The 24,920-nt window shown below is 42.7% G+C and overlaps 2 protein-coding genes and 1 long non-coding RNA gene across 6 annotated transcripts; 2 read left to right on the top strand and 1 right to left on the bottom strand.

Annotated features, from left to right (window-relative positions):
* Nucleotides 1-2,020: 2,020 nt before the first annotated feature.
* Nucleotides 2,021-14,590, top strand: LOC126996275 (dynein axonemal heavy chain 5-like). The gene is made up of 14 exons (XM_050856652.1): nucleotides 2,021-2,057; nucleotides 2,854-3,009; nucleotides 3,412-3,567; nucleotides 5,829-5,985; nucleotides 8,063-8,193; nucleotides 8,709-8,962; nucleotides 9,491-9,680; nucleotides 10,156-10,335; nucleotides 11,031-11,142; nucleotides 11,425-11,577; nucleotides 11,929-12,155; nucleotides 13,818-13,895; nucleotides 14,057-14,202; nucleotides 14,584-14,590. The coding sequence occupies exons 2-14, from the start codon at nucleotides 2,995-2,997 to the stop codon at nucleotides 14,588-14,590; spliced, it is 1,806 nt and encodes a 601-aa protein (XP_050712609.1). The 5' UTR covers nucleotides 2,021-2,057; nucleotides 2,854-2,994.
* Nucleotides 14,282-23,402, top strand: LOC126995901 (dynein axonemal heavy chain 8-like). 2 transcript variants are annotated; one of them, XM_050855796.1, is made up of 8 exons: nucleotides 14,284-14,943; nucleotides 15,338-15,460; nucleotides 17,067-17,223; nucleotides 17,679-17,759; nucleotides 17,983-18,114; nucleotides 18,237-18,389; nucleotides 18,724-18,906; nucleotides 19,001-23,402. In XM_050855796.1, the coding sequence occupies exons 1-8, from the start codon at nucleotides 14,780-14,782 to the stop codon at nucleotides 19,205-19,207; spliced, it is 1,200 nt and encodes a 399-aa protein (XP_050711753.1). In that variant the 5' UTR covers nucleotides 14,284-14,779; the 3' UTR covers nucleotides 19,208-23,402. The 2 variants fall into 2 exon arrangements, with proteins under 2 accessions (XP_050711752.1, XP_050711753.1); XM_050855795.1 differs by having other exon boundaries at nucleotides 14,282-14,943; nucleotides 18,724-23,402.
* Nucleotides 16,027-18,848, bottom strand: LOC126995902 (uncharacterized). Of its 3 annotated transcripts, none has more exons than XR_007750821.1 (5): nucleotides 18,710-18,848; nucleotides 18,209-18,371; nucleotides 17,945-18,104; nucleotides 17,662-17,741; nucleotides 16,027-17,207 (listed from the first exon to the last, which is right to left on the bottom strand). It is a non-coding gene; the product is annotated as an uncharacterized LOC126995902 (long non-coding RNA). The 3 variants fall into 3 exon arrangements; XR_007750819.1 differs by having other exon boundaries at nucleotides 17,163-17,311; XR_007750820.1 differs by having other exon boundaries at nucleotides 17,196-17,331.
* Nucleotides 23,403-24,920: the final 1,518 nt, after the last annotated feature.

Raw genomic sequence — 24,920 nt, 5'->3', positions numbered from 1 at the left:
TTCAGCTGATGGATAGTTGGAATGTAACAATGAAAAGGTTGGGATTCAGCTGATGGATAGTTGAAAGGTAACAATGAAAAGATTGGGATTCAGCTGATGGATAGTTGAAAGGTAACAATGAAAAGGTTGGGATTCAGCTGATGGATAGTTGAAAGGTAACAATGAAAAGATTGGGGGAGTGTCAGTCATATGTACTATCTTGAAAGCCTCAGCAGAAATAAAAAGAAAGTTAGTACTAGTAAATTAGTTACTCGGAAATTGGTATTAGTACTAGTGAATATATCATGCATATGGAATACAGGAGGTTTTTAGGCTCCATTTTGGGGGAAGAGAGTGCATTTTATATTCCAAAAGTTACAGTAACTTTTCAACTAGAAGGAAATAGTAATAGACAGCCACAGGACAGAATACTTAACATTTAACTCCCTCCAGATGATGGCCAGCACAACCTTCCTCCTGTCGCTGCAAAACTTCCCGAAGGACTCCATTAATGACGAGGTGACGGAGCTGCTGGAGCCGTACTTTGACATGGAGGACTACGACATGGACACGGCCAAGCGGGTGTGTGGCGACGTGGCCGGCCTCCTCTCCTGGACACGGGCCATGGCAGTCTTCTTCGGCGTGAACAAGGAGGTGCTGCCGCTCAAGGTAACATCACAGCAGGAGGCGACAGACTTGACTTTTTTATTATTATTATTTTTATATAGCAAGGGAGGCAGATCAAGGGAAAGAACAAAAACAGCAACAGAAAGCCCCCTTGACTCTGGTCTAACAAAAGAAAAAAGAGAGTTGTTTTATACCATGTTATCTGTGTAGCTGTGACCTGTTTTTGCTATGGATACTTTTTGCTGTTAGATAAAGGAAAAACATAATTGAGTTGTGATATGCAGAAAGGGTTACAGGTAAAGACATTGAATTTTCAGTTTGAGTTGTTTTATACCATCTCTAGCTTCCAACTGTTCTTGCTGTGGATACTTTTTTATCATTAGAGAAAGGAAATAACATGATTAAATTGTGTTATACAGTAAATACGTACAGGAAAAACTATGTCCTGGAAACGTGAAATGCTTATACGTACCCTTCTTTGTGGCAGTCCAACTTAGCACTGCAGGAGGCTCGTCTACGCCTGGCCATGGGTGACCTGGAGCGTGCCCAGGCAGTGCTGGATGACAAGCAGAGGGAGCTGGACGTGCGAGGACAGTACCAAACAGCGCTGGAGAAGCAGAAGCTCATTGATGCCGCCAATGTGTGTCGTAGGAAGATGCAGGCGGCGGCGACACTCATCAACGGACTGGCTGGGGAGAAGGTGCGCTGGACCAAGCAGAGCAAGTCCCTGAGGCAGCAGCTGGGAAGGTGAGGGAAGTCTTCTGTGTGACTTTGGATTAAGTCTTGCTATTGTTAATGTACTGTGCCAGCATGTATTCATATTGGTTTAGGCTACCCTTGAAAAACGAACTGTAGTAGAAAATTAAATGAACTAAGTATTGTCAAAGTAAAGAGCAGTAAGCATTCTTTGTATTGACTGTAGTGAATTTTTTTATATCTCCCGTCAAATTTTCATAGTATAAGATTTCCTGATATAAGTACTAATTGGTATGGAGTGTATTAATTGGTAAATGTGCCAGTTTTGAAACATTACTGCTTCTTGTAAGTGCTAGGAACTAAAGAACATGGAAGGAAGCAGGTGATAATGACACTCATATATTATATTTCAAAGGCAAGAATGTTAGGAGAGTGGGTCTGTAGGCAGGCAAGAATTAAGCATGTAAGAATGAGAAATTGAGATTATTCTTATGATGGCCACCTTATCATGGAGTTAATATGGAACAGGGATCAGGACATGTTAGAATAAAGAAGACCAAGTGGTTGTTAATGCTAATATTCTGCCTTCAGGTTGGTTGGCGACGTCCTGCTGACCACGGCCTTCCTGTCCTACGCGGGTCCCTTCAACCAGGAGTACCGCACCAAGATGATCAAGATGTGGCGGTCCCTCTTCCACACATCAGCATCCCTACACTGACTTGGACATCACCTCCTGGCTCATCGACAACGCAACGGTATGCTACACTTAGGACAATTTCTGCTGCTGTTTCCTGCTTTTGTATTGTCTTTCTCAAACTGTTAAGGACAATTTCTGCTGCTGTTTCCTGCTTTTGTATTGTCTTTCTCAAACTGTTAAGGACAATTTCTGCTGCTGTTTCCTGCTTTTGTATTGTCTTTCTCAAACTGCTAAGGACAATTTCTACTTCTGTTTCCTGCTTTTGTATTGTCTTTCTCAAACTGTTAAGGACAATTTCTGCTGCTGTTTCCTGCTTTTGTATTGTCTTTCTCAAACTGCTAAGGACAATTTTTACTGCCATTTACTACTTTCATGTATAATTCTCCTCAAGCTGCTTCTTCAACTTGTCTTGTTCCTATTTTTTCCTGCCATTTACTGCTTTTTTATTCTCTTCAAATTACTCCTTCACCTCCTCTTGTTCTTTCTTCAGCTGTTTCTTTTTCCTTGTGTGTGTGTGTGTGTGTGTGTGTGTGTGTGTGTGTGTGTGTGTGTGTGTGTGTGTGTGCTTCAACTCGCTACTCACAGGACAATTTTTTCTGCTATTTACTGCTTTCATATTATTCTCTGCTATCTGCCTCTATATCTTGTCTAGTTCCTTCTACAGCTGTTTCCTTTCCCTTATATGTGTGTGTGTGTTTCAACTCTCTACACTTAGGACAATTTTTACTGCTTTCATATTATTCTCCTCAAGTTGCCTCTATAACTTGTCTTGTTCCTTCTACAGCTGTTTCTCTTCCCTCTCATGTGTGTGTGTTTGTGTGTGCGTTTTAACTTTCTACACTTCCTCATGGCAGGTCTCAGAGTGGAACCTTCAAGGACTTCCCAATGATGAGCTCAGCATCCAGAACGGCCTCATCGTGAGCAAGGCGTCCTGCTACCCTCTCCTCATCGACCCTCAAGGACAGGGCAAGATTTGGATCAAGAACAGAGAAGCAATGAATGAGCTACAGGTGAAACTTGATCCATAAAACATCCTTCGTGCTTTTGAAATTACTCTCGGAAAAACTCCCTCATTCTTAGTTTAATTCTTGCCCTGTTCCTCTAAATAAAAAAGGATGGAGGTAGGTCTTTCTTTTGTCTGAGCTACAGGTGAAACTTGCTCCATAAAACATCCTTCATGCTTTTGAATATGCCGTGGCTTATTGCTATCAGTTTCTATCAGTGTCTTTTTATTTGTCCTTGTCACTATGAAGTACAGAAAATAACTAGTAACTCTGTCAAATCCAGCTCATAAATTAAAGTATATATGTGGAAAGGTCCTGGAAATGAGGGTGTCAAAAATTCAGACGTGGCTTATTTCTGTCAGTTTCTATCAGTGTCTCAGATCAAGTAAAAGCTCCGCCACTTTCCAGATCACGTCGCTGAACCACAAGTACTTCCGCACCCACCTGGAGGACTCGCTCTCTCTGGGCCGGCCGCTGCTCATTGAGGACGTGGAGGAGGAGCTGGATCCCGTCCTGGACAACCTCCTGGACCGTAACTTCATCAAATCTGGCTCAATCCTGAAGGTGAGGGAAAACAATTGCCTGCAGGGGATTAGAGTGGTACACTAAGGAAAATAAAAGGAGTAGAACATAAGAACATAAGAACGCAGGAGTCTACAAGAGGCCGGTAGGCCTGTACGAAGCAGCTCCTTTGACCCTAAGCTCCTGTGTATCTAACCCCACCTAATATCGCTGTCCATGAATTTATCTAGTCTATTTTTGAATGTGACAATTGTATTGGCACTCACCACATGACTGCTAAGCCTATTCCACTCATCCACCACCCTGTTAGTAAACCAATTTTTGCCTATGTCCCTGTTGAATCTGAATTTATCCAGTTTAAACCCATTACTTCGTGTCCTACCCGGTTCTCTTACCAACAAAACCTTATGAATGTCTCCCTTATTAAAGCCCTTCATCCATTTATAAACCTCGATCATGTCTCCACACACCCTTCACCTTTCTAGAGAATGCAAGTTTAACTGTTTGAGTCTTCCCTCGTATGGCAAGTTTCTCAACCCCTGAATCATCTTAGTCATCCTCCTCTGCACCGATTCTAGCATTTTGATATCCATTCTATAGTAAGGTGACCAGAACTGAACCGCATAGTCAAGATGAGGTCTAACTAATGCTAAATATAGTTTGAGGAAGACTTCGGGGCTTCTGTTGCTTAGTGGGCTTTTTTTGTTTAATTTATTTTTGCCCTTTAGTTGCTTCCTTTACTGTTAATGAAAAAAAGAGGCAGTATGGTTAACCCGTACAGTGTTTAGTACATACATATACGTACCTCTTAGGGAAGTGTTTAGTACGTATATATACACAAGCTCTTTTGAGGGCTTATATGCCCTTTATTTTTCTTTGTGTATGTAGCATTGTTCATTGACAGTAAAGAGGAATAATTTGACAAGTCTTTGTATTTTTAAATGGATGTTAAAGGGTCTTTCTGTACATTTGTCTGCATTCCAACAAAAATCATTATACAAGAAGGTAAGTTACTTTCTTCTAGGTAATTACTCCTTGATTCTATAATCAGTAAGGCATGTGGAATTGTAAATTATGGTTCAGAGTAATCAGAGATGAAAACTTATCGTCGGAAGCTTCATAGTATTATGTTGAGCTTTGTGAACTACGGTTGTAGTACAGACGGCCTTGAAGCGAGCAGTGTTGCCTGATGCGCATCCAGTCATTTTCTTGTACTTACAATTCCTGTTTATTTTTTGAGGTTTTTGTGATGTAAAGAAGTACTTATACATTACTCACGCTTTAGGGTAGTGAGAAGTGTTTATAATGGAAAGAATATAGGCTCTAAAAAAATGTAAAGATAAATTTCCCTTTCCTGGTATGACATCGTTAGCTTTGAGACGGAAAAAAATAAGACAACGAATAATCTAGGGTTGCGTTCCTCGCATATAAATAATATATATATCAAATAATTTTTTTTTTTTTTTAACATTTTTAGGGGCAAATAAAAAAAATACGAGAAAAGTGCAACCTGGCATGACCCCTATCGATGACAAAAGACGACACTGTACGGGTTAATAGGATCCAAAATGCTTGACAGGCCCATTTTTCGGGCTGTTTAGGGAGCTCACAATGCCTCTATCATTACATAAAGAAATGAGAAAGGACTAAAGAAGGTGACTGAGAAGATGAACTGAAGAAAAATGAAGGAGACAGAATGGTTAGTGGGATGTAATACACACTGACCAATCTTCTTTAGCCATTATGAGAGGTTACAAATTCATTACACAATGGCAGAGAGAAAGGTAAAGTTGGGGGCATACGCTATAGCAGCACGTGGCCTCGGTGTTCATCTCCGTAACATTGGCCCTTGAGCCTGTGGTGGGAGGGAGCCCATTACCCCGGGACACAGGACCAGTGTGACATCCGGGTTACCACAGTTTACCTTCCCCAGGTTTCCCCAGGTACCCATTTATCGACCAGCCCAAGAGGGAGGATGAACAGCTGGGTGAGCAGCATGCTGACTGCCCGGGCTGGGATTTGAACCCAGGCCCGCAGAGTAGAAGCCAGGCACGCTGACCACTAGACCACGAGGCGCAAAATGGAGAAAAGAAAAAGAAAAAGAAAAAAGAAAAAGAGAAAAGACAACATCAATATCTAATATCTATCACCTTCTAACTCCATACTGCTCTTTTTCTAGTAATTTCTCCACTATAACCACCAATCACCTTTTCAGAACAATGTCTTCAACTCTATTCTCTTCCACAAACCTTCCTGCTTGTTTTAATCTTACGATAAGGAGGATAACAAGTGCTTCCCGGCAGGTGGTGGTTGGCGACAAGGAGTGTGACATCATGCCGGGCTTCATGCTGTACATCACCACCAAGCTGCCCAACCCCGCCTACACCCCGGAGGTCTCGGCCAAGACTGCCATCATTGACTTCACTGTGACTGTGCATGGCCTCGAGGATCAGCTGTTGGGTGAGTATTATCCTCCTTGTGCTTTTGTATAGTGCATTGCTAAAAGATTGCTTCTGTATCTTTTTCTTTCAGTAAGGTAAATCTCTGCTGATGATAATTTTGACACTGTAACCATATGGGACATTGAAATAAGGTTAAGTTAATGAAACTAAAGTTAACCTCATATTGCTGTGCTGTTATTAGGGTTATAAGCCAATATTTAGAAGTAATGATACCTTCTTAAACTGAGAAAAGGTAGATAATTGTGTTGGGAGAACCAGACTGAGATATGATGCTTTGGGGCAGCAGGTCTTTTATAGTTGATTATGAATTTAACCTCATATTCCTCTGCTGTTATTATGATGTAAACCAATATTTAGAAGTAATGAAACTAACACTAAGGAAAGGTAGATTATTGTGTTAGGGGAACCAGACTGAGACATGAGGATTTGGGGCAGCAGGTCTATTTTGGTTTGTTATAAATTTAACCTCATATTACTCTGCTGTTATTAGAGATAGAAACCAATATTTAGAGATAGCGAAGCATACTAACACTTAAAAAGGTAGATTATTGTGTCATAAGAACCAGACCATAGGTGGGCACGATAACAGAAAACCTTATTCCCGATACCCGATAACTGATAATGGAAAACCTTATCGGTGATAACCGATATTCGCTAACTGGAGACACAAATATAGGCGATAACCGATACCCGATACCCAATATAAATTCACAATTCCGATACTAGCTAGCGATAAGTCCGATAGGCAAAAACGATACTATATTGATATTTCAAATAAAAAACATAGATGAATTCAAATTTTCATGATCTATATTTTTGAAAACTTACAAAACCTGAAAACCACACGTTGACACGTACATATAGACGATAATACTAGAAACACCTGAACCGGTGTTGTGTTATTTGGCGTTCACACTGTCAAAAGCTGGAGCTTTTGTTTACAAACACTGGTCTCTCATGAACTGGCCCATCACTATTTATTCAGTTATTCTTACTGATCACCATTAACACTTTAGTAGTCACTTCAGTAAAGAAGCACTGAAGCACTGGGAACCGGAACACTGGCAATCACTCCATCACTCGAGACCCAGCTGAGAGGCCACGCGCCACGCCGCCACATGATAACAAGCCGCTGGTCTCTGTTTGCGCTCTTTACAATGGGATCACAAATTTCAGGCAGTGAATAATCATTTTTTGGGCAAAGTTAAATTATTTTTCTCTCTGATATAGTGGTTTTTGAGTCTAACAAAAAAAACAAAAAAACTAATGTTTTAATGTTGTGATCTAAGTATGAAATCTCTTCACCGAACATATTTCATACCCCGAAGTTTTTTTCATACAACACCGGGCGCCCGGGCCATGCATGCACAGTAGGGAGGAGACGACGTTTTTTTTCTGAGAGGCGGAAAAAAGTAGCGATTATCACTAGTTTGGTTACAAAAGTAACGAAGATACCGATATTTATATAAATAAGTAGCGGATGGCCGATAACCCGATTTTATTATCAGCGATAAAGTATCGCGAAAACTTATCACTAAACGCCCAGCTGTGAACCAGACTGAGATATGATGGTTAGGGGCAACAGGTTTATTATGGTTGTAGATTTAACCTCATATTACTCTGCTGTTATTAGAGATATAAGCCAATATTTAGATATAATGAAGCATACTAACACTGAGGGAAGGTAGATTATTGTGTTAGAACCAGACTGAGACACGGGGATTTGGGGCAACAAGTATATTATGGACTATGGTTGATTATGAATTTGACCTCATATTGCTCTGCTGTTATTAGTGATACAAACCAGTATATAGAAGCAATGAAACATACTAATACAGACAAACAGATAGATAGATAATTGTTTTAAGAGAACCAGACTAGGACACGGGGATTTGGGGCAACAAGTATATTATGAACTATGGTTGATTATGAATTTAACCTCACATTGCTCCGCTGTTATTAGTGATACAAACCAATATATAGAAGCAATGAAACATACTAACACAGATAGATAGACAGATAGATAATTGTGTTAAGAGAACCAGACTGAGACATGATGGTTTTGGGGGCAACAGGTCGGGTCATCAGGACGGAGAAGAGTGACCTCGAGAGTGAGCGTGTGGCACTCATCGAGGAGGTAATGGAGAACAAGCGGCGGATGAAGGAGCTGGAGGACAACCTGCTCTTCCGTCTCACCTCAGTACAGGTCGGTGAAGACTGGAAGAGAGCAAATATACAAGGAATTATTGACCTGTATTTTCTTTCATTATTTTCACTTGTATCTTCTCTCAATCCTATTTTCTTTAAGGTGTGTGAGCAGAGGGAGCTTGTGTAGATGTGGGATTGGAGTATAGACTTGAGTTTATTTTTCTTTCTTTTCATAGCAAGGGCAGCAGCTTAAGGGCAAAACAACAAAAATGACAAAGAAAAAAAAACCCACAGTAGATGCTGCTCTGATAAAAGAAAAAAAGAAGGAAGTACAGCATTAGGAATTTCGTGCTGGTGTGGTGTGTGATTAGAGGAAGATTTAATATTTTTTATTTTATTTTATTTTATTTATGTTTATTTATTTAGTTTTTTGTGCTGTAGCTGGAAGGCTTTCTCAAGCGGCTTCATGGACAGCCCTAGCCCATTAGTGGTGCAGGCTAATTTTGTTTATAGTGGCTGCTGTGATGTATGACTAAATAACGTTGATGTATGACTGGAGGATGTGTTTTCCAGGGCTCACTAGTGGATGACGAGGACCTGATCATGGTGCTGCAGGACACTAAATCCACCGCGCAGGACGTGAGCACCAAGCTGCATGTTGCCTCGGAGACGGAGCGCAAGATCAACGGTGCTCGTGAAGAGTACCGCCCGGTAGCCACACGTGGCTCCATCCTCTACTTCCTCATCACCGACATGGCTGTGGTCTCCTGCATGTACCAGACCTCCCTCAGGCAGTTCCTCGTCCTCTTTGATATGTCTATGATCAAGTACGTGGCTTGGAACAAAACTAATCTTATTTTTGTGTGTGAAATGTCATGTATCATTGAACGGGTTGACATGAAATATCTTTAGGTTGACTTGGGTGGATGTGGGTTGGTCTTCCACAAGGTTATATTTTCTGAGATACTGATGTGAGGACTGAAATAAGTGTAAATACAACTGAGAGAAAGCAATTTAACCCATCCGCTGCAATTGGCATGGATTTCGCCTTCACTGGTAGCCTGGTAACATATACTCCCAGGTCTTTCTCTGCCTCTGTGGTGGATAGTGGAGTGTTTCCTATGTGATATTGGTATACTGGATTTCCCCTCCCAAGGTGCATGACTACACTTTTCTTCATTTAATTGTAGCAGCCACTTTTTGTTCCATTCCTGTAGCTTGGTGATGTCTTCTTGTAGGAAATCCACAGTCAAGGGGTTAAGGAGGAATCAGTAAGAGAGAACACACACACACACACACACACACACACACATCTAACCAGCCCTTTCTATGCCTATGTTTTATTCTTTTTCCAGGTCCGACCGCAGCAACAACCCCAAGGTAAGGATTGGAAACATCATCCGCTTCCTCACTGTCACTGTCTGGAGGAATGCTTGTCGAGGCTTCTACGAGAGGCACAAGTTCCTCTTCACGCTCCTCCTGGCCATGAAGATTGACCTCCAGTGTGGCCACATTTCGCATGAGGAGTTTATGAAGTTCATCAAGGTATGAGCCGAGAGACATCACTTGGTACTCTTAGATGCTTCCACCGCTCACATCAACTATTTTCAAATGGCAAAAAGGAGATTAATCGAGTCCTCTTGAGTGTGGTTTTTGGGTTAATGGTGCAGAAGAAGGGTCAAACTACCACCGGGGTCATTAAACTACTGGAAATGCCCAGAACTCCTATGAAAGCCTTGTCAATTATGTGTTCTTGGATGCTGAAATGCCTAAGAATATGGCCCATAATCCTCATAATCCTCATATCAACCATTTCCAGTGGCCAACAAGTAGATGAATAACAAAAAAATGAAACCTTTGGCCTCTTATATAATCATTGTGGATCTATATATGTCTAGGTTTTATATAATATTAGATGGTAAATATCTCAACACTTTTCACCATCATGGCTCCATGTATGACTATGTATGATGCTCAATGGAGACTCTTCTAACACTTCTCCACCCTTATTTGTGGTCAGGGTGGAGCCTCCCTGGACCTGAAGGCGGTGCAGCCCAAGCCGTTCCGCTGGGTGCTGGACATCACGTGGCTGAACCTGGTGGAGCTGAGCAAGTTGCAGCAGTTCAACTCCCTGCTCGACCAGATCACTGAGAACGAGAAGGACTGGCGGCTCTGGTTTGAGAAGGACAAGCCCGAGGAGGTAGGCATTCTTCCATTCCAGTACGTCCAGTGTCTGATGTGTATTATCTGTTTTCTTAATTTAAAAGGACTGGTGGTTTGAGAAGGACAAGCCAGAGGAGGTTAGCATTCTTCCATTACAATATGCCAAGTGTCCGATGTGTATTATCTTGTCATCCTGTCTGTCTGTGCTTAATTTAAAAGGACTGGTGACAGGTTTGAGAAGGACAAGCCAGAGGAGGTAAGCATTCTTCCATTACAATATGCCTAGTGTCCGATGTGTATTATCTTGTCATCCTGTCTGTCTGTGCTTAATTTAAAAGGACTGGTGACAGGTTTGAGAAGGACAAGCCAGAGGAGGAAAGCATTCTTCCATTACAATATGCCTAGTGTCCGATGTGCAGTATCTTGTCATCCTGTCTCTCTGTCTGCTCATTTGTTTTCACTCTCATTCCTCAGGGTTTGTTCAGGTGAGTGGCCATGGCAGAGGAGTTTTCACCTTCTCTTCCCTATCATCATTCGTATGTTTCCATCATCTTACTTCATTCACTTCAGTCTTCCCATTCTTTCATATTGTGTACTACTAGATATACACATTTGTACTTTAGAGGAATATGTTTTACTATTTATTTGTGCTAATGGAAAGTAAGAGTGATAAAAACAATAGAATATGTTCACTGTGATTAACTTGTAACTTTACTTTTCCTCACCCTTTAGGAGGAGCTGCCTTGTGGGTACTCTCGCTCCCTGGACATGTTCCGTCAGCTGCTGCTCATCCGCTCCTGGTGCCCTGATCGTACCCTTTCCCAGGCCCGACGCTACATTCGCAGTGAGTGGATGCCATTTGCTTCACTTCCTCTTCCCTCCCACTTGTCTCCAAACTTCTGTCCTTCAATCTATTAAATAAGTTATCCAAGATTTTGCCATCACCATTCACATTTTTCTATCATCTTACTCCCTTCCATCAACTGTAGGTTACCAAATGATCATGTATGTATGTATGATGGGTTTTCAGCATGTGTTTATATGTTCACAAAATGCACAGATTTGCTACTTGAATGTCCTGTGTATAATTGTTAGTGGGCCTAGATTTATGGTCATCTGTATTCAGGTGCCTTGGGTGAGCAGTATGCAGACAGCGTCATTCTGGACCTGGAGTCAACCTGGGAAGAGTCGGACAACCGCACGCCACTCATCTGCTTCCTCTCCCAAGGCTCGGACCCGTCAGTGCAGATTGAAACCCTCGCCAAGGCCAAGGAGATCGGTGAGAGAATCTTGTGGTTGTGTGGCAAGGGTCAGCAAGGGTGGTTATATGGCAATTGTCTGATTAAAAATAGGGCAGGGTCTTAAATTTATGTTGGGTAAAGGTAACATGTTGAAAGAGGAGAGTATCAAGACAACTCTCCACCTGAAATTGACCTCTCTTTTGGCCACTCATCTATACTCCTTTTTATAGTGGCAGTGATTAGCAGGCTTTTCTTCTCTATTTTTTTTGCCCTTGAGCTGCTTCCTTTACTGTAAAAAAAAGTCCATTATTTTTTGTACCATATTTATCCACTTGGTAATAGTTGTGTTCATCTCTCAACTAAACAAAACTATTACATTACTTACCCAGAGTTGAGGTGCCTCTCCATGGGTCAGGGGCAGGAGTCTCATGCCCGGCGCCTGCTGTCCGAGGCCATGGCTGGCGGCAAGTGGCTGCTGCTTCAGAACTGCCACCTCAGTCTGGAGTTCTGCCAGGAGATGCTCGACACGGTGACAGAGTCCAGCAACGTCCACAAGTGTTTCCGTCTCTGGCTCACCACGGAGGTGCATCTGTCCTTCCCCATCGGTCTGCTGCAGGTAATGGCCTCCAGTCTGTGGCTGGATCCATTTGTATACACCACTGTCATCATCTTCAGCCACTATTGGTACACTGCAAGATAAAGGCTTCTCCCAACATTCTCCACAATTCTGTCTGATGTTAGTGTCCTCCATTATGGTCTGGCAAATGCTTTACTTTCGTCTCTCTGTGTTGCCTTCAGCTTCGATCCTCTGTTTTTAATATGTTACTGTCAAGTGAGTTCCATAGTTGTTAGGGTGACGCAACACAAGGTTAAATTATGAGGTTTATTCGCATTATGTTGGTATATAATGGTAGCGAGCTTACTGAGGTTAAGCAACAATATTATATACAATTCATTATTCTGTTGGTAATGATAGCGAGCTGACTGAAGTTAAGCAACAATATTATATACAATTCATTATTATGTTGGTAATGATAGCGAGCTGACTGAAGTTAATTAACTATTATTTACAATTCATCATTTAGTTGGTCATGGTAGCGAGCTTACTGAAGTTAAGTAACAATCCTAATTAATAATTATCACTCATCACTCCTATTCACCTTAAAGGGCTCACTCATTTCTTCAGACTATTACCACTACATGAAAGATATGGTACACTGGCCATAGCCTAAACACCTAACCATTGCTAAATAACAAGCTACCCTAATCAGGGTTCAATGATACATGATTATTACTGAAAAATGTTTCCTACCACCGATATGTGTTCACAGGGATGATCATGGAAGCAAAGTAGTCATGGGGGTTCAGGACACCAAGGAGGTGGTCATGAATTCACACAAGCATTGGACTATACAAATGACACAAAAAAAAACGATTATCCTTTTCTATTACTGAGTTAATCATGGGATGAGACATTCATGCGGGTCTAAGATACCAGAGGGTGATCATGGAAGCCCAACAAGGGGGAACTTTACATACTAACACAACAAGGGGGTAACCGCCCAGTCAGTAGGGAACCTGGCGTGAGGCGAGGCGAGGCTCAACCGAGTTAACCGTTATAGGTATAATAATAACATTGTAACACACTAAATAATCACTGTCCGTTGGAGTTAATTTCACACGTACCTGGCGTGAGAAGAGGCAAGGCTTGACTGATAGGCGGCTCTCAACGCCTTTCCTACTCGACTCCCCCCCTTTTGCCGTGGCTGCCGGCTAACTAGCATACCGAACGGTGGTTGTAGTTACAGATACTTGGCCTGTTCCGCTAACTCAGGAGTTCAGAGACAGCTGTTCCTCTCTCCCATGTGACTTAGGTGGAAAATTACTCCTCGTTGTTCCCCGTGAAGGAAAAACCTGACTAACCTCCTTGGCACCTTCACTATGAGTCAGTCCCACGCGATGCTGACCCATCACTGGTTCGTCTGTCTGTCTGAATGTCTGCCCTGCCGCACCATCACCTAATTCACAGTTAATACCGTAATTATTTAAGAGGATTGATTGTTCTGGGTTTCCCCGCATTACATCTCTACCTGGTCCTCTGTCTTCCCTGACCTGTACAATTCCTGCGTTGCTTCTCTGTTACTACTATGCCTTAATACTTATCTCTGAAGAAAGCCGACTCTTTAACCATTGGGGTAGCCTAAACTAATTACAAGTAAATGTTCCTGAGGTTAGGGTGGATGCAATGAAGTAATGATGGCTATATTCAAATTTACAGATTTCTATCAAGTTCACCAATGAGCCTCCACAGGGCATCCGTGCCAGTCTCAAGAGAACTTATGCTGATGTGTCTCAGGTGAGTGAATGTCAGGTGTTTCAGGTGATACTTGAAATAAAAGCTAGAAAGGATGTTGTTAAAGTGTATACGTTTGGATTCTCATATTGATAGTTTCCTGTATTCCTCTGTTTTGTGTTTTCTGCGCTGATTTAGTTCTCCTTCCCCAACTGCATCCTCAGGACCTCCTGGACTATTCCAACGCCCATCAGTGGCCGCGGCTCCTCTACTCCACGGCCTTCCTGCACACGGTGGTGCTGGAGCGCAGGAAGTATGGGGCGCTGGGCTGGAACGTTCCCTATGAGTTCAATCAGGCAGACTTCCGTCGGTGCAGTTCATACAAAACCACCTTGATGACATGGATCCAAAAAGTCAGTTGAAAACAAACAAACTCCTATAGCTTTTTCTTGTTTGTACTCATGACTATTCCCCTATATCTTCCACCTCTCTCTCCACCACCTCTAACATGGATCCTAAATAAGTTAGTTAAAAATCTTGTACAAACTCCTATTAGCTTTTTCTTGTTTGTACTCATGACTATTCCCATATATCTTCCACCTCTCTCTCTACCACCTTTAACATGGATCCTAAATAAGTTAGTTAAAAATCTTGTACAAACTCCTATTAGCTTTTTCTTATTGGTATTCATGGCTAAACTCTTATATCTTCCCCTTAAAGTCCTTAATCCTTATCCCCTCATTCATTGCAGATTTTAGGATTAGATTCACTTTCTTGTGTGATCTGAGGTCAGTTGAAAATAATATTGTACAAACTCCTTACCAATACCTTCTTGTTGTTGGTACTCATGACTAATCTCTTACATCTTCCCCTTAAAGTCCTGATACCCTTATTCTGTGTAGCTTATAGCATTAGATTCACTTTTTAGCCTCCACCACCTAACCCTAATGTACCCACCCACACATTGGCAGGGTGTATCATGGGTGACAATCTGCTACATGCTGGGTGAGATACAATGCACGAGGCGGGTGACGGAGGACTTTGACAAGCGCCTCCTCCTCACCTTCCTGCATGTGTGGTTCAATGAAAGGCTCCTCACCTCAGACTTCAGGTAGGGTGTGAATGGCAGTATTTAGCCTCTGAAAATATATTCACTCCATTTTTTGTAGTATTTTTTTAAATTATACTTTACTTATATCTTCCTCTTCTTTTTCTTCTTCTTCTTCTTTATCATCCCTCCTCTCTCATGGTTGGGTTGGACTTGCGATAATCCTCCGTTATCTTGTTTGGTCCAGTGCTAATTCTTCCTTCATTTCTAACACTTCTAAGTCTTGTTGCACTGTTTCTGTACCTATGTGACCATCTGAGCACTAATAAGGACATGAAATATCTAAGACAATGAAAAATAAAGATTCAGAGAGCTATTATTATGTCTTACAAATCCTGGCATAAACAAAAAGCATATCCACCAGTATCACATGTAAGGTATTTTTTTTCCTTTGCAGGTTCTATCAGGGTTATGCTCTCCCTATGTGCAAGAACCAGGCTGAGTATCTGGAGTTCATCAACCAGTTACCAGTGACAGACTCTCCTGAAGTGTTTGGTTTACACCCTAACGCTGACATCACGTAAGTCTGTGTTCATATATTTTCAAAGGGTTTTTTGTTGTAATTTGAAAACAGACTTCTAATATTTTAACTGATTCAGTAATGGTCATAGCTGGGCACGATAACAGAAAACCTTATTCCCAATAACCGATAACTGATAATGAAAAACCTTAACGGCGATAACCGATATTCGTTAACTAGAGACACAAATATAGGCGATAACCGATAACCGATATAAATTCACAATTCCGATACTAGCTAGCGATAAGTCCGATAGGCGGAAACGATACTATATTGATATTTCAGATAGAACAACATTGATGAATTCAAATTTTCATTATCTGTATTTTAGGAAACTTACAAAACATTAAAACCACACGTTGACACGTACATATGTAAAAATTGTTTACAAACACTGGTCTCTCATGAACGGTGCATGCTCAAACCAGCAAGCGTAGACCTGTACAGTCTCACAAAGCTTTTAAACCGTAATTAAGACTTGCTGGAAGGCTGAATCAGACATAGAGTACCACTACCACCATCCTTGCTGTTTCTAGAACGACACTCTGTACGAGTTGTATTTATATGTACAGAGCGTACGTCGTTCTAGAAACAGCGAGGATGGTGGTACTGTATGTTTGATTCAGCTTTCCAGCAACTCTTGATGTGTTAAAAAAGCATTGTGAGACTGTATAGGTCTACACTTAATGGTCTGAGCATGCGCAGTTCACGAGAGACCAGTGTTTGTAAACAAAAGCGCCAGCTTTTGATGACGGGACACCAAATAACGCAACACCGGGTGCCTTCAATACCATGGCATGGTCACAAACGAATATGGAATATCAAATTTGAGGCAGTGAATAATCATTTTTGGGGCAAAGTTAAATGATTTTTCTCTATGATATATTGATTTTTGAGTAGCATAAAAAAATAATCTAGTGTTTTAATTTTCATGATCTAAGTATGAAATCTCATCACCGAAGATATTTCATACCCCAAAGTTTTTTCATACAACACCGGGCCACGCATGCACAGTAGGGAGAAGACAATGTTTTTTTCTGAGAGGCGGAAAAAAAGTAGCGATTATCGCTAGTTTGGTTACAAAAGTAACGAAGATACCGATATATATTTAAATAAGTAGCGGATGGTCGATAATCCGATTTTGTTATCAGCGATAAAGTATCGCGATAATGCCCAGCTATGGAAATGGTCAATGAGAATGGTTGTTGTAAAAGAGGAGAAATATTTGTAGGTTTTCATGCTCAGTAGATTCCCCTACACAAGAGACTTTGAAACATAGAAGATGACACTCGTAGTTGCCAAGTCATTCAATTTTAAGGCTAACTCCACAAGACATATTTGATGAACAGTGGTTGTGATTGGTGTCTGTGAGAAACTACTATCAAGTTCACGTCACAATAATTAAATTGATTATGAGGGTGATGCTTATAGGTGTTAAATACATAGCCAGTTAGATTTGACATAGGTTTCTTTCTCAGGGCAAAAAATAAGTAATAAACAAAGAACAAAAATAAGAACAAAAGAACAAAAATAATAAGAAATAATCAAGTTCCCTTCACAGTAATACAGAGATACATACACAATGGGTGTTGGCTGTGTTTCTCAGGTACCAGATCAACACGGCCAAGGGTATTCTGGACACCATCCTCAGCATGCAGCCCAAGGAGGGGGGTCAGCGCGGCGGGGAGACTCGGGAGGTGGTCGTGTCCAAGCTGGCCAACGATATGCTCTCCAAGCTTCCTGCGGACTACATTCAGCACGAGGTGAGGGTTGACGAGGCTTGGTTGCAGTCTATGAGGTTTGGTTGAGTTCTTTGAGGTTTGGTTGAGTTCTTTGAGGTTTGGTTGAGGTCTGTGAGGTTTGGTTGAATTCTGTGAGGTGTGATGATGGTGAACATGAGGTTTTTATTGTTTTTTATCCTTATTATTGTTGCTCATTTTTGTTATTTTTGTTGCTCACTCCACAGTCTTTCTCCTTTTACTGACACTCCAAACTACTCAATTATAAGATATGAGATTTATGCTTTTAAGTGTAGAGAAGTTTGTGATGCTTTATTTATATCTTTCAACACTGTCTCTATGTTCTCCTTCATGTATTGCTTGAAAGGAGTGAAGCATAAGGCACACAATTAAGTTTCATGGGCATCAACTCATTACCAGGTGTCTGAATTATTGCTTGTAGCTGTGTATAGGTTTCCTCACCTTCCCTCTCATTGCAGATCAGAGAAGCACTGCAGAGGATGGGCGCCATACTGCCCATGAACATTTTCCTCAGGCAGGAGCTGGACCGCATGCAAAAGGTTATTCAGAGTTTAATGCGCATCAAAGCCAGTAGTTACCAGCTTAGAAAATAATACTACATCCACTGCACACTAAAACTTGATGCATAATATGTTGACATTTTCTATATTTGATGTTTCATTCATATTATTACGTTGGAAATCACTAAAGGGAGAAGATAATTAAAATCATATGTGACACTTACCACTTCCGAGTCCTGAGAGTAACACGTCATTGGTTCAGGTGTTGAAGGTGGTGCGGAAGACCCTGCAGGACCTCCACCTGGCCATCGAGGGGACCATCATCATGAGCACCTCCCTCAAGGACATGCTGGACGCAATGTACGACGCCCGGGTCCCTGAGCGCTGGCGGAAGGTTTGTGAACCTCAAAATATACCTTTTTTTCCTGCATTTTCACTTCTTGTTAGTTTTTTATTGCATCACGACCTCAGCATATAACTTTATTTACCTTATTTTTACCCCCATACTGTTGTCAGGTTTCGTGGGAGTCCAGCACGCTCGGGTTCTGGTTCACAGAGTTGATGGAGCGAGACTCACAGTTCCGCCGCTGGTACTCCTACGGGCGGCCCAAGGCTTTCTGGATCACCGGCTTCTTCAACCCTCAAGGCTTCCTGACGGCCATGAGACAGGTTAGGTTAGGTTAGGTTTGGTTCTCTCACTCAAACTCCCTCCCTTCAGTACCTTGTTTCCTCTCTCTTACACCCTCATAGCATTCTATTGGCAACATAACATTCATAACTATTCTACTATATACACTTAATTTCTCTCATCCCAGTAATTCCTCTTTTCTCTCTTACTTCATCATAACATTCATATATACACATTTAAATTCTCTCATTCCAGTAACTTCTTTCCTCTTTCTTACTTCATAGCACTTATACCATACACATTTAAATTCTCTCACTCCAGTTCTCTCCTTTCCTTATATCCTGCCACACTAAACACTGACCCTCACACCCACAGGAAGTGACCCGCCAGCACAAGGGTTGGTCGCTGGACTGTGTGATCCTGCAGAACCTGGTGACGCGCTTCAACAAGGAGGACATTCACGACCCGCCTCCAGAGGGAGTCTACATCTACGGCCTCTTCCTGGAAGGTGCCTCGTGGGATCGCAAGCAGGGACGCCTCATGGAATCAAGGGCTAAGGTGGGTGAAGGGGTGTACCTGATGCTAGGTTTGTGTGTTTGTGTGTGTGTGTCTGCGGGGTATTTGGAGATTTTGATTTTCCTCTCCTTGGCAGATTCTGTACGAACCCATGCCAATCATCTACCTGTATGCGGTGAATACAACCAGCGGGAAGGACCCAACGCTGTACGAGTGTCCCATATACAGGAAGCCACTGAGGACCGACGCCACGTACATCGGCTCAATAGACTTGGAGACCACTGAGTACCTCCCCTCCCACTGGACGCTGCGCGGAGTGGCTCTGCTGTGTGACATCAAGTGAGGCTGCGGCTGTGTCTGCATTAGGAGAGGGAGAGGAATGATATACTCTTTACTCTTAGTGCTTGCGAGGTGAGATGATGCGTAGGGCATGTAGTCTGTGTAGGTTGTGTTGTCTGTTGTTTGTGTTGTCATTAGTAAGATAAGTATAGTTTGGGTAATAAGTAGACAGGTGTTTCTCTAGAGCTGGGTTCAAGAGGGGCTACTGAGGGTATAGCCATGAACTCCCCCCATCTCCACCCCAAAAAAGAGGCTCTCACAGGACAGGATGGATACTAACCTTTTGCCTCACATCATTGACACTTGGGACATCAGTAGCCTCCACAAAATACTTAACCCCAAGGCCCCTAAAACACTCAACCCAGCTCTGTATCTATGTTAAGGTGTGTGGAGAAAGATGTATTTTGTTATAGAGGCAATAGCATATAAAATAAATAATGCTAAGGTGTTATCTAAGAAGTCTACATAGGTGATAAACTACATTACTCATTCCTAGTCATTAGATTTCTTTGTAGTAGACTTCAAGAACAGGTTGCATAAAGAAAGTGTTGTCCACAGTATTATCTAAAGCCGTAAGTCCACCCAAATCCAGGTGATAGCCAGGTAAGGCACTACTTTGAAAGGTGCTAATGTCCAGGTGAAGAGAGACCTAGACACACTTAGAGCTCGTGTTGCCGTCCATATTAATAACTTGTTAGTAAGCATAACTCCACGAGGAAGATATCACTCAATAGTAAGCACAATGCCATGAGGAAGGTAGTCATATTTCTGTCATGTAAGTAACAGAGAGAGCTGAGTTTCTTCTGCAATGAACTCTTTAGGTTATTTGGTATCTATCCAAACAGTCTGAAAGTGCCACAAGATGCAACAGTATTAACCCCTTGACTGCAGATTTCCTACAAGAAGACATCACCAAGCTACAGGAATGGAACAAAAAGTGTCTGCTACAATTCAGTGAAGAAAAATGTAAAGTCCTGCACCTTGGGAGGGGATATCCAGCATACCAATACCAAATGGGAAACGCTCCACTATCCACCACAGAGGCAGAGAGAGACCCGGGAGTGTATGTAACCAGGCTACCAGTGAAAGCCAAATCCGTGCCAATCGCAGCGGACGGGTTAATCAGTGGTTGTTGTGAAGGAAAACCCCAGTACTCTTGCCTTAAAAAAAAATTAAAAAAATAAACACAGAGGCTTTTTATGTTGATTGATAATTATTGTTGCAGGTAAACAACAAAGAAGGGAGGAACATGCCATCCCAACCCCTAGGCAGTATACATAATGTGATTATACAACTAGTAATACATGTGGAGGTACCACCATGAAACTAAAAAGACACAATGGTAGGAGACAAGTGCTAAAAAAAATAAAGGCCTTGATGAAGTCAAGGGAGCAGACATAAGGGACTGAACATGTGAACTACAGTCCAGGTCCAAATGCAGGATACTCACTTAGCACAGCTGAAAGAACATTATTGTTAATGAACCAGCCCACCAACTCAGGCAGGCCCCAGTGGCCCTGTGGGCAGTAAGCACTAATAGCAGGACATAGTGATTGAGCGTGTGACCCCCTGGCCTGGCACACAAGCGGCAAGGTACAGGGTCAGCCCCACTGACCTCCCAGTAATATCTGTAGCCCAGCCTCAGCCACATCACCACCATATCAGAGGATGCACTAAGCCTACCTTAAGTGTGGGTGCAGAAACATGATACCTGGGCATAGTGAATGCTGGAGGACTACCATCCTGACACCTCAAGGCAAGTTGATTGGTAACAGACTCACTAACAAGGGATTTAAGTCTACTCTTAACATAATTATAGGTGTACGCAACACCTAGGTGCACAGTGAGATCATCAGAGGCAGCACGAGCAAGTCTGTCTGCCTTTTCATTGTGGGGCAACCCAACATGTGAGGGCACCCAGATGAAGTGTGCACAGTGCTCCAGCAGGCTAAGGGTACTACGGCACTTATTGACTACGTATATCACAGTCAGAGGGGGAGGAAGACAGCAGTGCATACAAGGCACATTGACTATCAACAAACAGATACACAGATTTCCTGAGCACTATAGTGATATGGAGGGCTTCAAATATGGCATAGAGTTCCGCCCTTGTGGAAGACATGATCAGGAAGCCTCTTGGAAACCTCAGTGTCAGTATACTCAGAGGGGGTGGTAAAGTCTCTAATAAATAATCCACATCCAGTCTTGCTGCCATTGACAGATCCATCACAAAACACATGGACAACCTGGGTATGGGGATATGCAGACAATTTGGTCAGAAAATGGTCCAGCAGAACTTGAGGAAGCCAAAAGTCTTTAGGTTTATCCAATTTTTCTATATCAACACTAACTATGAGGGTTCCAAGAGATAACAAGGGCTGCTAATGAGGGCAAGACACGGTTCAAGGACACCACGGTCAGATAAGAGCTTGTGAAGCTTTCTAAGGTATGATTTGGCCGGAATGTTAGGGGTGGTCTGAAAGTTACCAAGAGCCTGCCTAAGCTGAGTGTCCCCGTGACAAATCATGCGACAGACTGTGCGGCAAGTAATTTCCTGGATTCTGCAGACAACACTGGGCAGTTCCAACTCAGCTCAGAGGAGTTCAAGCTTTGCTGTCCTGGGACAACCCAGAATGATTCGCATTGCCTCATTTTGTATTAGCTCCAAGGGCTTCACCTGGGAAGGGCTACAATGCACCAGAACTGGTGCAGCATAATCAATCAGTGACCTGATGACATAGTTATAAAACATCCTGAGAATGGGAATTCCTGCTCCAAGACCCCTATTTGCTAATACATGTAATGGGGCAAGGCGAGGAAGACAGACATTACAGACATATTCAACGCAATTGGTATACTACTTTTTAAAACTAAGTTGCACTCCTAAATACTTATAACATTGTACTCGGCCTAATGCGACAGTGTTGATGCTCGGTGAACGACATACTTTGAGACTCGTCTGATATTTAGTTTTTGAGGCATTGACAACTAGACCCATATGTATACAAAGGTCCTCAAGGTGCTGCAGGGCTATGGTCAGGCTTCCAGGGTAATCACACTGAATGAGGATGTCGTCAGCATAAATGACAATTTCAGTGCCCCGAGGAAAGGAGTGCTGGGCAATCTTATCCATAAGGATATTGAATAACATGGGGCTGAGGACTCCACCTTGAGGGGTGCCTAGGTCAAAGGACTCTTCAGTTGATACTGCACCCTGAGACCATACCCTAGCCTGTCTGTCGTACAAATACTCCCTAATCCACCCCAAAAGTTTCCCTTTCTCACCTTTCATGATGAGTTCCTCCATGATAACATCTTTGTTGGCCAAATCAAAAGCACCCTTGAGGTCTATAAAAGCTCTGCAGGTGACTGTCATTACTCAAACATTTGACAAAACAATCGGCAGTGGAGCGACCCTTCATAAACCCATGGAAATTAGGGAACATTGTCACCCACCTTATAAATGAAATGTTGTAGGATAACCCTTTCCATTAGCATACACAAACAACTGGTGAGAGAAATGGGACGAAAAGTGCTGTCACTCTTAGGTATGGGAACAATGAGAGCCGATTTCCATGGAGGCAAGACACTAGAATAGGACGTGTTAAATAGATCAAGAATGGGGCTATCAGGCAGGGCAAGGTGGGGATAAAGGACATCATAGGTTAAGCCATCCTGACCAGGGGCCATCGACTTGCCAGGCCTAATAGCGCGAAGGAGCTCATCCAGAGTAATAGGAACACAAGTGTCATCTACCAGGGCCACATGATGGTGTACAAGGGCCATGCGCCGGGGCTGATGGCAGGCAAGAGCATCTCTATGGGTGGCCGGCAGCCCAGCCACTGCAGAGGCATGTGTCCATGTTTGCAATAGTGTCTTGGCCCTCCCAGCAGGATCAGGATCCTGACGGTATGGTTAGGTTTGCCCCTGACCCTGTTGACATAGAGCCAAATCCTCTGCTTACTCTAGTTGCAGCTGTTACTCCTCTAAGTACAATTAATGAGTACATATTTATTAGTATATGTCATGTATCAGTATTGGGTAGGCTGCCAAGGCTAGTGCATACTGCTCATACTCAAGAATAGCCCTTTAAAACCTAGCTTTACCTGTATATTAATCTGAGTGCACTAAATCATAGACTATATTTTGGTACAAAGCTTGTATAGAATATTGCTTAAATGCAGCTTTGAAATAAATGGTTTGATTGTTTTATTATCATTAAAAGATGGTATTCCAACACATGCAATAATAATAATGATAATAGTACTAATGACGGGGTGTACCAGATTTACTTGCATTATTATTTGCTCATATTTTCTGGGGCATTCTCACTTTACTTCTCTCAGTTTCTCCTACTCCAGAAAAATGTACTTTTAAACCCTGTACTCTTTCCCGCTAAACCGTATGACTTTTCTTATAATACACCAACATCACAAAGACTAATAGTAAAGCTAAAAACCTTTTAACTTACTGGTGACGCACGTGTGATAATAGCGGTGTGTGTGTGTCCGTTGAGGTGAAGTCCTAGTTTCCTGGTATAATGACAACAGTGGGCAGGCTCTGGAGGCAGTACGTCCCCGCCAGGTAAGAAGGTGATAAGCAGGTGTGCGGTGCAGGTGAGGCTCGGAGGGAAGCAGGTATTACAGGTGTTTTTAAGTCTCCTTTTCATTGCTTTGAGATCACGGTGTGTGGGTTGGTTATACAGTACCCTCTCGAGTTTGGTGTTATCCGAGTTTCGCGATCCTCGAGTTTCGCGGTTAGTCCCAAATTCTTACAATCCCAACTTTCGCGCATTATCACCCCGAGTTTCACGCCGCTCTGACATATATGGGTCGCGTTTACTTACCATCGGCGTCACGCATGCTACTTAAAAAGTAGTATCACACTGGATGTTTTCCTCCAAACATTGTGGCTATGGCAAGAGAGAGAGAGTTGTTAACACGTTAACTGCGTTTGAACTTCCCGCCGCCTTCTCCCTGTCGCATTTGGTTCAACTCGGCATGGCCTCAATACCACGCGAGCCGCCGACTCGAGAGGAGGAGTGTATAGCTTCACTCTGGTTATAAGCCCCTCTCGTGAAAGGTGAGATAGAGAGGATGAAAACAAGGAGAAAGGAGAAGGGTGTGGGGAGGGAGGGTCAGAAAGGAGTCAGGTCAGGGCTTTGGTCAGGTCATGTCTATACCTGTCACACACACATACACAGGTGAAATGAGAAGGATGTGGGGAGGTTGGGGCAGAAAAGAAAGTCAGATCAGGGCTTTGGTCAAAACATGACCTGACTCAGGTCAGGTTATGTCCTGACTTGTCACACACACACACACACACAGAAGAGGAATGAGAATGATGTGGGGAGAGAGGGGCAGAAAGGAGTCAGATCAGGGCTTTGGTCAGGATATGACCTGACTCCCTTTTGCCCCTACCTCCCCCCACCCTTCTCATTTCCCTTTCTGTGTGTGACGCACACCCAGAAAACTTGCCGGTTGCCCAAGCTGCCGCCACAGCGGTGGGAAGAAAAAGGCCCAGTGACACACCAGCTTACGGACAACCGACAACTCGCTCCCGGATGGGCGTACAGGCGTTGCCAGTAGCCACAACGATTAGAGGAAAACGGCCAGTGTGAGCGCCAGCGATGGCGTCATCGGACTCCCAGCGAGTCACAAGTGTGTTTTCAGAGCTCAGCCAGTTATAAAGATTCATCTTTGGTTTTAAACTGACCC

The sequence above is a fragment of the Eriocheir sinensis genome, chromosome 9 (genome assembly GCF_024679095.1).
Source record: "Eriocheir sinensis breed Jianghai 21 chromosome 9, ASM2467909v1, whole genome shotgun sequence".
In the NCBI taxonomy this organism is placed as follows: domain Eukaryota; kingdom Metazoa; phylum Arthropoda; class Malacostraca; order Decapoda; family Varunidae; genus Eriocheir; species Eriocheir sinensis.
This window is presented reverse-complemented; position numbering and strand designations above follow the sequence as displayed.

Bases quoted from the DNA above. Each gene is read 5' to 3' on its own strand.
- LOC126995901 (XM_050855795.1), top strand. From the start codon at position 14,780: ATGTACCCACCCACACATTGGCAGGGTGTATCATGGGTGACAATCTGC. The intron at 14,944-15,337 runs GTAGGGTGTGAA...TTTCCTTTGCAG, and splicing joins CTCCTCACCTCAGACTTCAG to GTTCTATCAGGGTTATGCTC. The intron at 18,115-18,236 runs GTTTGTGAACCT...TACTGTTGTCAG, and splicing joins TCCCTGAGCGCTGGCGGAAG to GTTTCGTGGGAGTCCAGCAC.
- LOC126996275 (XM_050856652.1), top strand. The intron at 10,336-11,030 runs GTAGGCATTCTT...CTCACCCTTTAG, and splicing joins AGAAGGACAAGCCCGAGGAG to GAGGAGCTGCCTTGTGGGTA. The intron at 12,156-13,817 runs GTAATGGCCTCC...TCAAATTTACAG, and splicing joins TCCCCATCGGTCTGCTGCAG to ATTTCTATCAAGTTCACCAA.